Source organism: Marmota flaviventris, chromosome 6 (assembly GCF_047511675.1).
Source record: "Marmota flaviventris isolate mMarFla1 chromosome 6, mMarFla1.hap1, whole genome shotgun sequence".
Taxonomy (NCBI): Eukaryota; Metazoa; Chordata; class Mammalia; order Rodentia; family Sciuridae; genus Marmota; species Marmota flaviventris.
In genome coordinates this window covers 72,700,939-72,717,746 of record NC_092503.1, presented here as the reverse complement: position 1 = coordinate 72,717,746, position 16,808 = coordinate 72,700,939, and the positions used below count along the sequence as shown (strand labels likewise).

At 32.4% G+C, this 16,808-nt stretch overlaps 1 protein-coding gene across 1 annotated transcript in view; it reads right to left on the bottom strand.

Moving 5' to 3' along the window:
* Positions 1-16,808, bottom strand: part of Rngtt (RNA guanylyltransferase and 5'-phosphatase) — a 239,393-nt gene that overhangs the window by 42,305 nt on the left and 180,280 nt on the right. The window contains exon 14 of the mRNA XM_027928259.2: positions 9,338-9,404. Within this exon, the coding sequence (XP_027784060.1) occupies positions 9,338-9,404 (67 nt within the window). The remainder of the gene's footprint in view (positions 1-9,337; positions 9,405-16,808) is intronic.

Sequence of the window (16,808 nt, the reverse complement as noted above, 5' to 3'; positions counted from 1 at the left end):
ATCCAAATGGTACTCCAATATTGATATATTTCCAATGTTAAATTTATAATATTTTCTTCAAATCTTATAGTATACTAAATTTAGCATTTTTTGTGACTTTCAGTTTGTAAACTAAAAACTTATCATTTTTACTTATAGGTAATTAATTCTATAGACAATGAAATATTATGACATGGACAAATATTTAACATACAGTTTAGAAACAACTATTTTAAGAGAATATTATATTTACTTGACTCTATTTAAGAAAATTCAGATCCCTTCCACTCATAACACATTTATTGACAATAGGGAATCACTTATTACAGAATTCTCAAACTTTTCAAGATGCTCAAGTATCAATTTTAATATTACCTATTGCCATATTTGGCAATATTTATGATTTGTATTGCCTAGACTTTTTTTGTTAATGTTGTTTTGGCAGGGGCAGGGGAATAATCAGGAAGGAGCCTTGCTTTACTCTCTAGGGGCTATTTGAAATGCAGTGTTGTCAGAAGAGTCAAAGAGAAGCAGCAGCAGTTTGGAGCTTTCCTAATTGCCTAAATCATGGCCATGGACCATTTAAAATGGGTCCTTCCTGTTGTCTCTGCATTTGGGTAGGAGTGGGGGAGCTGTTTTGTAGGCTGAGACTATGAGGCAAGAAGAGGAGTAAATATTCTTTTATTTAATGGAAAAATGATTTTTCTTCTCTCTGTGAGAACAAAAGTAACATACATAACTTCTAGATGTCTAATACAAGTCCAATCAGAAACTGGGGGCTAGGGAAGCATCTCAGTGGTAGACCACTTGCCTACCATGCTTGAAGCCCTGAGTTTGATCCTGAGCATGGGGTTGGGGAGGTGTGTCCTATCTAAATCTAATCAGAAACTGTGCTACTATTTGTCCGACATATGACTTCCACAATAGCCATTTTAGATTTAATCCTTTTTATTTTCATGACTATCAGTGCCTCTGAAATTCAAATCAGAGAGCTTCTTTTGTAGAGGTAAAATATTGTTAAGAAAAAGCCAAAAGGAATAAGAAGTACTACTTTATTTCCTTTTACCATATGGGAGGTCCAGTGTATTGTAAATCACTAAGTAGACAAAGTATTGCATGATATCACTATTTTCCTTTTGAGAACTTTTCAAATTCACAAAAAGGAATTTTAAACTCATTTTTTGGCCTACAGCATGTATAATAAGAACTCACCTTGATATGCTAGTATAATGTTTAAAAAGGGAGTAGAACAAGCCAAAATAAATTTCAATACTTTTCTAGAAAGTATACAGCTCAAGAGAGAAAAATAATGGAATTTGTCACTAAGAAAAAATGCTAACTTAATAGGAAAACAATTTAAGGGCTATTTTTAAAATGTTCTAAGAATAATGTATTCATAAAAATCTACATTTCAAATAAAGCTACTAATATTAATTTACAACCACAATCTTAAATTAGAAAATAAAATTAATTATATTGCTACAAAGCTAATCCAACTTGAGATGTAATATAGATTGGAAAATAAAGTTTTAAGACAATGAATTTGTATGTAATTAGAACCAGAGCTTTTCAATAGCTTGATAAATTTTATGGTGAATTTTTAATGGTAAAAAAAATGGCTTTCTAAGCATTCTTCAATAATAATGTTAACAAGTATTTATTTAATGCTTTTATGTGCCAGGAACTGGTCTAAAAGCTAAGGATACAGAGGTGAACAAGATAGTTCAGCCCTAATGGGGCTTATTATTCTTGTTGATGCGTTATCTAAAGACTTAAGAATACTGAGATTAACACATTTGGATTATAGTTCTCACTCTAGGCAATAATGCTACTATGTAGGCAGGAAACTAGCATTGGGGTGTACTTTTTAAGAGTTTGGTCTGCAATTACCATATGGCCTGTAAATAAATAATGCATAATTTTTAACATCCCAAAACTTACAACTCATTTATCGCTGGGCTCATCGCAAGCCCAGCAGTGACCCTAAAGCACTCTGTCAGCATTTGTGAAGGACAAGAAACTGTCAACAATTTAATAGCTATTTCCTGGAAGTAGAAAGACTTTCAGGTTCCATGAGAACTTTTGTTTTTGTTTTGAATCTGTTCTCATACAAAGAGATAACCTCTTTTAATACAATATGTGACAAATGAAAATTTGCCTCATTATTAATAGTACTACAGAAAATTTATCCATTGATCAGTGAATATAACACAGAGATCTAACTCAATTCAATTTCTATTTTTTTTTTCATGTAAGGGAGATTTTACTTTTATTTCTCTATCTTCAAATAACACAAAATCATTTGGAAGACAAAATAGGTGTAGATGTCTTGCTCTGTTCTTGAGGATTAGGATTTTTGAAACAGAAAATAGCTTACTTGGCACCATGAGACATCTTAATTCATTTCTCATTTATCTCTTTGTATAATTTCCTCCTCTTTCCTCCCAGAAACTATGACTTCTCATCTTTATCTTCATCTGCAAAGACACTCTAAGGGCTACCATCAATTCAAAGGCAGGTAGCTCTCTTACTATGATCTGTCTCACATCAACATGACATTCTCCAGCCAGAAACATATGGAGTATTTGCTATACAAATCCTACCCTGAAATTTGCCAAACTTCAGGGTCATGTTTGCCAAACTTCAGAGTCATGACCCACTTTTACTAGAGAAATTAATTTTATTGGTTAAGACCAGCATTTAAAATCAAACACAGTGGACGGGGGATATAGCTCAGTAGTGGAGCACTTACCTAGCATGTGTGAGGCCCTGGATTATTTGTTGTTGTTGTTGTTGTTGTTTTGGAGGGATGGAGGGTACTGGGAATTAAACTCAGGGGCAATTGACCACTAAGCCACATCCCCTATTTTGTATTTTATTTAGAGACAGTCTCACTGAGTTGCTTAGCACCTCACTTTTGCTGAGGCTGTCTTTGAATCTTCCTGTCTCAGTCTCCCAAGCTGCTGGGATTACAAGTGTACGCCACTGCACCTGGCAAGGCACTGGGTTTTATCACCAGCAATAAACATACACACACACAATGAAGCATAGGAAAAAAAAATACAATATGATTTTGCACCCATTTGGAAACTTCAGTTTACACTGTATGTGTATAAATTAGGGTATGTATGTGTATGTGTACTGGATCCTGATTTATACTTCTTACCTTCCTTCAAGTTATAGTCAAAAGTTTAGAAGTCATTAAGCTAGAATGTTCAGTTCTAGGAGCTGCATCTTTATCTGAATACTTCTGGAAAGATTTTAGAGATTTAATGTTTGGTGTTACATAGTTTCTTTAAAGCAAAGGTGGGTTGATCTAATAAGCCAAATATTTTCTAAACAACTGTCAGTCAAAAAACAAACCAAATCATTTCCTAGAATAGATTATTATTATTATTATTATTATTATTATTATTATTATTATTATTTTGGGGGGGGGAGTACCAGGGATTGAACTCAAGGGCACTCAACCACTGAGCCACATCCCCAGCCCTATTTTTGTATTATATTAGAGACAAGGTCTCACTGAGTTGCTCAGTGCCTCACTCTTGCTGAGGCTGGCTTTGAACTCGAGATCCCCTGGCTTCAGCCACCTGAGCCATCGGGATTACAGGCATGTGCCATGGTGCCCAGCTTATTCTTTTCATAAGAGAAACATAAAAAATAAACTACTTTATCTTTAATTTAACCTGAAAATTAAAATTTATTTATTAATCACCTCAAAAAATATTTTTAAAGTAACAATAACCTAAGCCCCCAAGTATCTTACAGGAAAAATATTCTCTGAGAGGATGGTTTGATGCAATTTTCAAATAATGACTTCAAAAATAAACAAGAGATAAATATTTCTTTGCATCTGCTACATATGCACATGAATACACACAAACCAACCTTATATTCCCTTAGCAGTAAAGAGATTTTTAAATTCAAATTCAGAAAGCTTGGAATATGTGACTGTGACTAATAGCACCTAGTCACTCAGCATGAACAGAAGCAGGAATAACCTGACTACACTGACTGTAAAATAACTGTCTCAGAAAAAAATAATTCTGAATAATAGTTATAGCCTCACTTTTCACATGTAGTTACTGTATGGAATTCATATTTAAAATATGAAAGACATTTTCTTAGCCTTTCTGCAGTGTCAACATTGAAACTTGGGTTTAACTCAGCCTCACAGCCTCTTGCACTTACTTCTTGGGCTGTCAGAACTGGAAGAGGCAACTAATATCAACCCCTGCAGGAAGGGACAGCTCTGTAGTCTTGAGTAGTCTTTCAACAACAACTCTTTGGTTGATTAAAACTGATGCTGACAGGATTAGGTTTTACGAATTTTGACTGCTAAGTGGAGCCTCCTGGACTAGAACGCTATGAGAATTAGCAAAGATTTTTAACTGAATATGAAATGTTTGAGAAAACAATATAAATGTAAATTATTACTGAAACTTGAATATATCTACAAAAATAAGGTATGAATAACAGAATACATTCATAAAACACAGAAAGATAAAGGTATTATGCAAAGATGTACAGAAATACCCAACCCTAAATTCCATATAAAGGACTTTTGAGGGGATGGGGTTGTGGCTCAATGGCAGAGCACTTGACTAGCACATGTGAAGCATTGGGTTCAATCCTCAGCACTACATACATACATACATACATACATACATACATACATACATAAATGTATTGTGTCCATCTATAACTAAAATTTCAATAGCTTGAAAGCTTATAAATAGGAATTAACCAAAATATTTTTAAATAAAACTTCCCTTTTTAATTCCAAAGTCTACATATACACATATACACTGATCTCTTAATAATATAGTAACCCTAAGTTGTAGACAGCTCACTATATTTAGAAACTTAAGTTAATCTTGATACAGTTAAAATAATTAGTCATAATTATAGTCATAATTAGTCATAGATCAGAGTGAAATCTGCTTCCTTTATAGTACCAAACAATAACTAAGGACACATGAGGCACTTCCTTCCTTATTGTATAGTGTAATTCATTATAAAATAATCAGTTTCATTTAATTATATATATTTTTAAACCACACGTTTAAAATCAAAGTGTTCAAACAAAAATTCCCCGGAAAACTTAAATGTTCACATATTCAATATTTTTGTGGTTAATAGGGAAACATTTATCTGTTAAGATTTGGGGGCCTTCAAATACACTGAAATTAAAAGCAGAAGTGTGTACATTTTTCTAGGAAGAGATTCATTGCTTTTAGAGATTTTAAAACGGGTCAATGATGTGATAATAGTCACTGCTTTGGGTGAAAGTTTTGTATAAGAGGAACTTTCCCATGAGTTACTGAAAATGTTAAGAGATAAAACTTGGAATAACTTTCCCTAACAACAAGACCTGTAATTAGCAGGAAGATACACCAGTTCTAAGACTATGCTGAAGTTTATACATATTTATGTTTTTATTTAGAGCTTGGAAAGAAAACTAAAACTAAAAGATGAGTAAACAATGAAAAATGTTTGTTCAGATAGAAGAATGGTTGTAACAACCTGTGTTATTGCTAGCAGTACAGATATCTATGGGCAAGCTGTACCAAATTTCTGAACTCATTCAACGTTTGTCCAAGTATCTATTATCCTTTTTATGTATTTTTTTCTTTTTCTGACCTTTACAAAATGGAGCTCCTTTTAGAATATCTCTTTAGCAAACAGTATCTAACACCATGCCACCACTCTGAGAAATAAGTCCTGTGATTTTAATAAATGAGAATTCATTTTCCTCAATAATCAAATGAACAATTTTATCCTGATTTATTATTTTAAAAAAATCAAACTAATATTCTCTTAAGAAAAGTAAAGCTATCTACATTTTTAAAGGTTATTCCTGATACCTTGAAATATAACACATTATCATTACATTTCAATGTAATGGGAATAAAAGTTCAATGGGAATAAAAGGAATATAACTAATACTGGTATTTCATGCCCAACAGAAATTAGGTACAAGGAAGATAGAAAATGAACCTTAAATTTCTAGCCTAAACTCCAAGCATTTAAACTATGATGTATTTTACTATTTTCCAATAAACTTGTAAGTATTCTAATTAGGCAAGGATCTAATTAGGTAGAGCCATAGGAATTATGAAAGCACATCAACAATTAATAAGGATCAGAAATCTTTTCACAGTAAAACCCTTCTCATAAAAACATCAAAGGAAAAAGACAACTTAAAATAATGGACTTTTCTTTTCAACAAAGTTGATCATTCAGGCAGAAAGGGTTGACAAAGAATTGACCTCTGTCACTAAGCTTGTTAGCAAAGACCCAGATAAAGAAAATATTATGTTAATGAATCAAATGAGTGACACAGAAATTACCCTCACATATATACTGAGATTATGCATTTTGGGACACAATGCAACTCACACCCATATACAAAACAATTTTATCCTTCCCTAGATATATCAGATAAGTCTCCTGGTTTTTAGTTATTTCAGTTCTAATAAGGAGGAATAGGATTTTCCAAACCACTGGACAGAAAAAAAAAACTGGACTATCAGAAATGGTTCTTGCTGAAACCTCTTAGGATTTCTGGCTCTACTACTGAATTCAGTCAATGGGATAGTGAGGGAGTTTATGAAAAGACTCTTGCAATACCACCTGTGTTTCAGAGATATTAAAAAATTGAAGGAAAAAACATGTACCAGAATGTCTGTCATTACTTAAGGGAAATTTAAAGGTTTAAAAAAGTTTGGAAAAGTTTAAGAGGGTCAATGACTTAAGATCCTAAAGACAGATTTTTAAAAGTGTTCTGATTTAGCTTAAATTAATGGAGGTATTTAAAGGGGGAACTGACGCTGTGGTAACTAAGATAAAATTTCTCGTTTAATAATGTTGATAATGTGATCAAACTCCCTTAGTATTAAAATATCTCAAGTCCTATTAAGGCTCAGTCTACTCAAAAATCTGAGTTTTTCAAAGCAAAAAACATGTTAGAAATGCACAGGTTGAAAGGAGTTTAAACAACCCTGAAATAAATGGATAAAAGTAGCTCATGTGGCAAAGAAACAAATGTAAAGAACATTTTAAAAACTAAATGATGATAAAACCCACAAAACAAACTAAATAGGCTGTGGGAGACCAACCTTGCACACTCCCCAGCTGGGTGCTGAGGCGCTTAGTCATAGAAATGTGGCAGCGCTTTCCCCACCCTTCTTGGGTTGGAGGGTTGGTGTCTCTTGCATGGGTGTGTCTTGCTACAGCCCCATGAGTGGAGCTAATACATGTTCCTTTGTAATATAACTACTTGCCCTGTTTAGGATAGAATCTTCCATGGAAGTGCCTTGTGTGTGTCCCCTTCCCTTACTGTGCCCTTGGGTGTGGCCTACCCAGGTGTCAGTCAACCTGCTGACATCATGAAGATAGACTCAGCCCCCTGAAACCTAACCCCTTGCCTCATTTGAAAAGCTTCTCCTCAATAAAAGAGGTCAGCGCATGCTCTCGCTCTCTTTCTGCAGACCCTTAAGATCAGAGGAGCCATCACAGCGACCCCAAAGAAAAAGGTATTTGTGCCTCTTGTGCGGTTATTTTGTGCAGCCCAGTCAGCCCAGTTTTCCTGGAGTGACCCCTGAGCCTTTTAGTGGAGAACCAAAACCCGGCAATAGGCCCCACAGAAAACATTTACAGATAATTATAAAAACAAAGAAAAATGATGATCTCAAACTTTCCTTTCTATTAACTGTCTTGAATATTATCATTTTTACATTTCTTACAAGAAAGCTTAGAATTAATCAATCGATCTTTAACTAATGTTACTATTAAACAATTTTGATGAAAGATTGAATGTTTTCAATCTAAAATTAGTAACTAAGCAAGAATGTCTGTCCTCATCATTTCTATTCAACCTCATATTGTAGGTTTTAGCTGGCATATTTAAAACAAAGAAAAAGGCATCCAGATCAGAAAGGACTCTCTTTTTTTCAACAGCTCACATAATCATTATATAGAAAATTTTATGAAATCTACAAAAAAGCCAACAGCACTAATAAATGAGTGTAATGGGATTTCAGAATTTAAAATCAATACATTTAACATATCAGCTTTTTGCATACTAGCTATGAATCTCAAACTAAAAGAAAAAAAATACAATAGCATCAAAAATATAAAATATATATTTATTTTTTAAATGTGCAAGATCAATATACTGAAAACAACAAAATATTGCTAAGAAATATTAAGACCTAAATAAATGGGGAGAGATGTAGTTTTCATGAATTGGAAGATTCAATATTGTTAAGATGTCAGTTTTCCTCAAACTGACCTACGAATTCAACACAATACTAATCAAATCCCAGTAGCCACTTTTAAAGAAATTGATATGATTCTAAAAATTCAAATAAACATGAAAGGAACCTAAATTACCAAAAACAACTTATAAAAGGAAAAAACTAGGAGGATTTAAACTACTTGATTTCATTACCTATTAAAAAGCTACAGCGATCAATATAGTGTGATACAATAGAGGAATAGGCACATAGGTCAATGGAACAGACCTGTGTGTTTATCCAAGAGAAATATAGGATAATCTGTTACCCAGGAGAAAGAAGGCATATGTCTATACAAAGAATTGTACATAAATGTTTACCTGCAATAACCCCAAATTGGAAACAAACCAGATATCCATCAAAAGGTGAAAGGAAAAACAAATTATATTCCAGCCATATAATGGTATACTATTCAGCCAAAAAAAAAGATAAAAGAAAAAGAATAAGTGATAAGTGCAAGAATGTAAATGAATCTCAAAATAACTACTGAGTCAAAGAAAATTACCATATGATTCCATTTATATTAAGTATGAAAAGATGAAGATTCATCAATGTCATAAATCATGTTAGTGTCTGCCTAAGGACTAGAAGGGAAAAAGGAAGGACAAGAAAGGGAAATTTCAAGGGACACCAGTAAACTGGGGTGAAGTATGTTAATTATCTTGATTGTGGTGATGATTTTCACTAGAGTAAGCATGTCAAAATGTATCAAATTGCACACAGTTATTATCTGTATTATCTTTATCATCAATAATACTGCTTAAAAAATTTAAGGTCAAAAAGGATTTCTGAAAGATGATTCGGTATAAATTTCAATGTACTCTTCAAAATTAATCCTGAACTGTTCTGGTCAAAATCAACTCTAACATTGGCAAAAATATTAAAATAATTCCCCCCAAAAGCCAAATGACTTCTGTAGAAATATTCCAGAGTCAATGAAATTACTACTTGATGTTTGAGATATTTTTGATATGGTGATGGTTATTAGCAAGGTTTGGGTGGTTTCTGGACAAGTGAATGTCTAGGAATAGTACACTAAAAATGAATAATCATACCTTGATTTGTGCAAAGGGTCTCTCATAACCTCCAACATAGAGAAGGCCAACATTCTGGGGAAGTAACCTATAAGGTGGAAGAAGAAGCATTATTTATAAAATACTCTTCCTTAAATATAAGGTTGTGCTATGATAAAAATTTATATGAAAAAAATTAAATATCTATGTATAATTCTTGTATTTTGTACTATGGGATAGTAACCAGCAAATTAATAATTCTTACATTTCAGAAAATAGTGGGTAAAATGTTAAGAATGAAAACTTACATGTAGAATAACTTATTAGGAATTCTAATAAAATTACTACATAGCATCTCTGAGAAAGAAGTAAATGAAATTATGCATGTATTTAAATATTCAATGCATGTCAATACTATGCACTACAAGAAATAAACCTAAATAATTCAGTACCAAAAATTCAACAGAAAAAACCTGACACAACTCTAAAAACGCAGCTACCGATAAGTTGTATCATAGTATTTATTTATCATAAGAAAGCAGTAGGGCAAAAGGTGCTTGCTATGGAGGGATCTAGAAAAGTTTGAAGAGATGAAATTTGAACTTAGCCTTAAAGGGAAAAATCTAAACAAGTTCCTGAGAACAAAGAGAAATCAAGACAAAAAGGAGACAAGGAATAATTTTGTTGGAGATGAGAACTGAAAAAAATTAGGAATGGAATATGAATAATTTTAAATGACAAATATTGTATTTTGAAGTAATTTGGGATCATATTTTTAAAAATATGCTTTATAAAACAAATGCATGCAGAAATTTTAAAAAAACATATAGAGGACGTAAAATTAAGAAATAATGGTTACAGCTGGGTATGGTGGTATATGCCTATAATCTCAGCAACTCAGGAGGCTGAAGCAGAAGGATTCCAAGTTCATGGCCAGCTTTGGCAAATTAAAAAGACCTTGTCTCAAAAAAAAAGTGATGGAGGTATAGCTCAATGGTAGAACACTACCTCCCCCAGTTCAATTCCTAGTACCCACACCAAAAGCAAGAAAAAGTGATTATAATCCCTACTTATTCCTTGTTCCTAGTTCCACTTTTAAGAGGTCTATCATTCTTGATTGCACTAAAACACTGTGAATGAAAAAATACCAAATTTAGATCTATATTTGTGAAATGTGTAGAGGAACTGGTAGTGGTGTACGCTATGGGAAAGACAAACATTCTTATGTTTAATTAAGCTAAATGTAGATATATCTCATTCTTCTTTTATCATAAATAATTTCTTAATGGACATCATGAATAAACAAAAACAACTCCAGTCTTAATACTACTATAAAGAAAAAGAAAAAATAATTTTCTGACTTCTTTGCTGAGTTTCTAAAACAAGACACTTAAGAGTATGGATAGTTAGAATAGCCTTTAAAGGCAGATAACAAAAAGCTAATGATCTCTTGGATAGCTGTAAATTCTATCACACGAATCTGAGAATGGAACACCAAGGGGTATATAAAGGAAAAAAAAGCCCTGCAAACTGAAAATATTCTACTGGAAAATTCTTAATATACCATACTGTCCTGATGACAGAAAATTAGAATAATCAAGATTATCATAACCATCTTAAAATTTCAGTTAGTGGCTTAAAAATCCTGCTTCAACAATTCCAGGGTACACACGTATACATAGCTTCTCTGAAACTGGGGTGCTTTTGATACTTGATGATATCTTATAATTGATGTCACCATCAATTGTATCAACAGTGTAAGGTGATAGTGTTATTACTTTCCACTGACAGGGACTAATAAGATCATGAAAGTACACTCTCAGAGCAACTTAGATTCTGTGAAATAAAGGAACACTTTTTCCAATCTCCTGGGAACAGCTTCTGTTATGTACATTGTATAGTGTCTATAAAGCACTAAAGGTCACTAACAATATTAATAAGAGGATGAACACAACCTGAATTAAACCAACTTAGTAAAAAGTTTTTTATTTTTGAAATACAATGATAAAATGTAATAACACATTAAAATACTGTTGAAGGCTACAAACAAAACTTCAAAAGCATTTGTTTACTGGACTCAAGTAGAAAGTATAGAAAAAGTCCCCAAATCTTAACAGAGAAATGGAGAATTTCTTAGCCATTACTTGACAAATAAGAAACTAATCCAACTTTAAACCATTTCTGGTTCCACAAATTTGGTATTAGCTATATAGACCAGTGGTAATTTATTTCCTGTATAGCAAATGTTCACAGAAAGCTTGATAAACCCTCTTCAGAAGAAATAATCACTGTTCATACAAATAGATGCTAGAATAAAAGAGAATAAAAGTTGGCTGACATTTAAAAATTCAATGTTTCTAATTACTATGTATATACATTTCAGGATGCTTGCCAATATACTATTTAGTGTGCTCCCTCCCTTCAACATGCCTATCTAATAACTACCCTTTTCTAAGCAAATTTCCTAAATGTACCTGTTAGATAGCATATTTCACTTTTAAATTATAGTTCTTTCTTATTCATGTACCTATTATTCCTTACCATATATTTTATTACTACTTTCATTTGAATAGTAGTAATACTTTCAGTATCATATTTTAAAGGCCTGCTAAGTGTAAGATACATATTTTTAAAATGGAGCATTTCTTTAAATGTTTTTACCTTTCAAAAAATTATTTTTTCAAATTGCATACATAATTACTACCAGTAATAGGCACCATTTTATCATGACAGGGTGCTTGTATACAATAAAGCAATTGCACATTTTAAATCCCCAGGGTAAGGTATTAATTCAGAACTGATAGACACATTTGTAAGTATATTTTAAAACAGAAGTCCTAACTCATTTAAAACTAAGTAATTGTTTTGGCCTTAAGTTAGGTGAACATTACCATAACCTTTATGAAAATGCTAGCAAACTCTAAAACATTTGCTTGTAACTCAATTCTTCTATGTGTGGCTACCAAAAAGGATATTTTAGGAAAGCAGCAATACAGAGGGTGTGTGTGTGTGTGTGTGTGTGTGTGTGTGTGTGTGTGTGTGTGTGGCGGGGCGGGGGGGGTCCTACTACAGCTTTTGAAAAAGCAAGAATAGGCAAGATTAATACCGATTCCATTTTACTTTCAATATCCCAAATACAAATATTAACAAATACTTATCCTTAAAATAAAGTCATCGTCGCCCCCACCCTCTGACAAAAAAAGAAAATCTCAATATTGTTTTCAGAAATTTTTCACAAAAAGGAAAAGAAAAAAATCTATCAGGTAATAGAAGAAAGATTATTTAAACAAATTTCATATATCAGGCATATACTGATACATCACATATTCTTATGCATTACACACAGAAAAGCTGCATTAAAGGGAAATTGAATGTACATCTATTTCAAATTTAAAAAATTTTAAAGAGATCTTTCAAAAAATGCTAACTAAAAATTAACTGTTCTATCTGTAAGAATATAGTGTCGACTACTAGATATATTCTTAAATTACAAAGAAAAACCTTAAAAGAAGTTACAGTATTTTGAATACCGATTTATTTAAAAATCCCACTTTTTAGTCAGCAAGTTATCTAAACATCAAATTCATCCAATGTATGTACTAGGTGAAAAATCAACAACCCAAACCAAGCACTACAGTAACAGAAAGCAAATGCACTTAACATGAAATCAATGGTAACATTTTGATTAAAAGAAAATGAGAAGACCTCTGAATCTTCTAGTAGGATATAAATTTTAAAAGCACGCCATAGGGCAAAAGACAGGGTCTCACTTAGTTGATTAGGGCCTTGCTAGGTTGCTAAGGCTGCCCCTGCCCTTGAACTTGTGTTCCTCCTGCCTCAGGCTCCAGAGTTACTGGGCTATAGGTATGCACTAGCATAACTCACCACAGGGCAGGTTTCAAGCAAATGATTCAAACTGTAGTTTCAGAACACAATAATTCAGCTAGAAATCAATAACAAAAAATAACTGGAAAATCTCCATGTCTGAAAAGATAGATGTATACTTGTAAATAATCCATAGGTCATAAAGGAAGTCTCATTTGAAATTATAAAATATCTTGAACTAGATAATGAAATAACAAAAAAACTGTGGTGTGCAGCTAAATCCAGTTTAGAGAGAAATCTATCATCCCAATATATACATACATATATGAAATGCTTAAAACAAATTGATGAGTTATGTATCAACCTCAAGAAATTTAGAAATAATCAATTAATCCAAAGAAAAAATAATAATGAGCTAAAAGTTATGAAACAGAAAAAGTTCAGTAGAGAGGAAAAAAATATTAAAAACTATTTTTTAAACTAACATTAAATTGATCCCTAATTAAGACAATGAGAAGATAAATAATAAGAGGACATTATAAAGACTTTTATACCAACAAGTTCCAAAATTCAGAATAGAAAGATACAATTTAGTAAAGCCAATATAACAAAAAGTAGAAAATCTGAGTAGTGTTACTATAGAACTTTTAAAGTTATTTCTACCAAGGAAGCAAATGGCCTAGATGGACTTACCTGTAAATGCTACTAAATATTTCAGGAAAAATTAATTCTAATCATACATAAGGCACACAAAGCAAGAAATATTTTCCATTTATTTGACATTTGGATGCAAAATCGATGTTGATCAAGACAGAATAAGACAAGCTATAGACTGGATGAGAATATTTGCGAAAAACATATGCAAAAGGCCTGAAAATTTTTGCATAGGATATTTATGAAAAAGAACAGTTATCTGAAATATACAAAAAAAGAAACCTCTTAGAACTTGGTGATAAGAAAATAAATAGGTAAATAAAATTACCTATCAGACAGCGGGTAAAAGATGTGAACAGACACCTCACCAAACAGAATATATATATAACAAATAAGCATATGAAAAGATGTTTGGCATCATATGTCATATGTCATTAAAGAAGTACAAACTGAAACAATAAAATACCACTACACACCCTTGAGAATGGTCAAAATCCATAACACTGACATTACCAAAGGGTGGTGAGAATAAGGAGCAACTGGAACCTGTTCATTGCTGATAAAGACTGTGGTTTCTTATTATAACATCCTGATAATATGTAATCCAGCAATCACACTCTTTAGTATTTATTTATCCAGAAGTAAAAATCTACGTCCATAAAAAAAAATATGCATAGGGATTTTTACAATAACTTTATTCATACTAAAACAGGGAAGCAACCAAGATGTTCTTTGGTAGGTGAATGGATAAACAAATTGGTACAGAAAATGAACATTTTTCACTGCTAAGAAATGAATTACTAAACCATGAATAAACATTTAGAGATGGAAAGTGCTTATCCTGGTACCAGGGATTGAACCCAGGGACAATTAACGACTGAGCCACATCCCCAACCCATTTTATTTTTTATTTTAATGCAGGGTCTCCCTAAATTGCTTAGGAACTCTCTAAGTTGCTGAGACTGCCTTTTAACTTGCAATCCTTCTGCCTTAGCCTCCCAAGCTGCTGGGATTACGGGTATGTGCCACCTCATGCAGCTAATATTATTAAGTCTTGAAAGAAACCAATTTAGAAAGGCATATGTATAAATTCCTTCTAAGGAACATTCTGTGAAAAGCATAAGTCAGGAGACAGTAAAAAGATCAGTGATTGCCAAGGGTTGATGGGAGGAACAGATGAATATGTAAAGCACAGCTTTTTAGGGCAGTGGGATTATTCTGTATGACAATACATTCTGTAGATATATGTCCTAATATATTTGTCAAAACCCACAAAATGTACAACACGAAGAGTGATCCTTAATGTGAACTATAAACTTTTGGTAATAAGACATATCAATATAGATTAATAAACAAATGCACCATTCTGGTACAGGATACTGTCCGTGGAAGTAGGCTGTATATACTGAATGGCAGGAATTATATGAGAATTATGTACTTTCCACTCAATTTCTGCTGAGGCCAAAATTTCTCTAAAATGTAAGAGTGTCTGTGTGTGTGTGTGTGTGTGTGTGTTTTAAGAAAGATGAGCTATACAACCACAAAAATATAGAGGAAACTTTAAAATGCATACTACTAGTGAAAGAAGCCAATCTAAAAAGGCTACCCTATATGACATTCTGGAAAACACAAAAACAATGGAAACAGTGAAAAATTCCAGGGTTGCCAAGAATTCTGGAGAAGAACAAAGGGGAATTTTTAGGGCAACAAAAGTATTCTGTATGACACTCTAGTGATGAATTTCATTTGGTCATTATGCATTTGTTTAAATCCAGAGAATTATATGAATATGGACTTTAGTTAATAATACTGTTAATAATAATATTGATATATCAATTACAAAAGTACCACCCTAACGCAAGATGGTAATAATATGGGACACTGTATGCTGAAGAAAAGCACATATATGGAAATTCTTTCTGTAAACAAAGTAACAAAGTCTTATTTTTTTTTAATTGACAGTATAAGAAGTCAATTGAGAAAAGAAAAGAAAAAAATTCTAATAAAACTCCCTACTAAACAAAGTCCAGCAAAATTTTTAAAGAAGATAGTATGCAACCATCAAATTGAGTTTATTCTAAGAATGCTTTAACATTAACTAACCTGCCACTGTAATTCTACCTAATGAATAGGACAGAAGGAGAATACCATATTACAATGACAGGAAAAGTAGTGGAAAAAAATTAAATTCCCTTTAAAAGTACTCTTAGCATACCAAAAAAAAAAAAAAAACAAGCTAACTTTTTAAATTTCATCTGAAGGATATACATACATACATATATACATATATACATACATACATACATAAATATCCTATAGAAAACACACATACAGTAAGTAATTAAGATCAGAGTCCAAATCAATTAAACAGAATTTTTAAAAAATAGTCTAAAATTTAAAGATTCCCCTGTATGTGTATCCCAAAATGCATAATCTCGACAGATAGAAAGGGTCAATGAAGAATTGGTTATTTGAAAGATAAACAAGATTGATAAACCCTTAGCAAAACTAACCAAAATAAAAAGAGAAAAGACCCAAATTAATAAAACTAGAGATGAAAAGGAGAAATCACCACAGACATCACAGAAATGCAGGGAATCATTAGGGACTATTTTGAAAACTTATACTCCAATAAACTGAAAAACCTAGAAGACATAGATACATTTATAGACACATACGACCTGCCAAAATTTAATCAAGAGGACACAGAAAACCTAAACAGATCGATAACAAGCACTGAGATAGAAACAGTCATAGAATCCTTCCAACCAAAACAAACACCACACCCAGAACCAGATGGCTTCTCAACTGAATTCTACCAGATTCTTAAAGTAAAAACTAATAGCAATGCTGTTCAAACTATTCCACAAAATAGAAAGAAACAGTACACTTCTGAATTCATTCAACGAAGCCAGCATCACTCTCTTACACTTAGACCTGATAAGGACACTGAAGGAAAGAAAACTACAAGACCAATATCCCTGATAAACTTAGATGCAAAAATCATTACTAACACATTAGCAAACTTCAACAA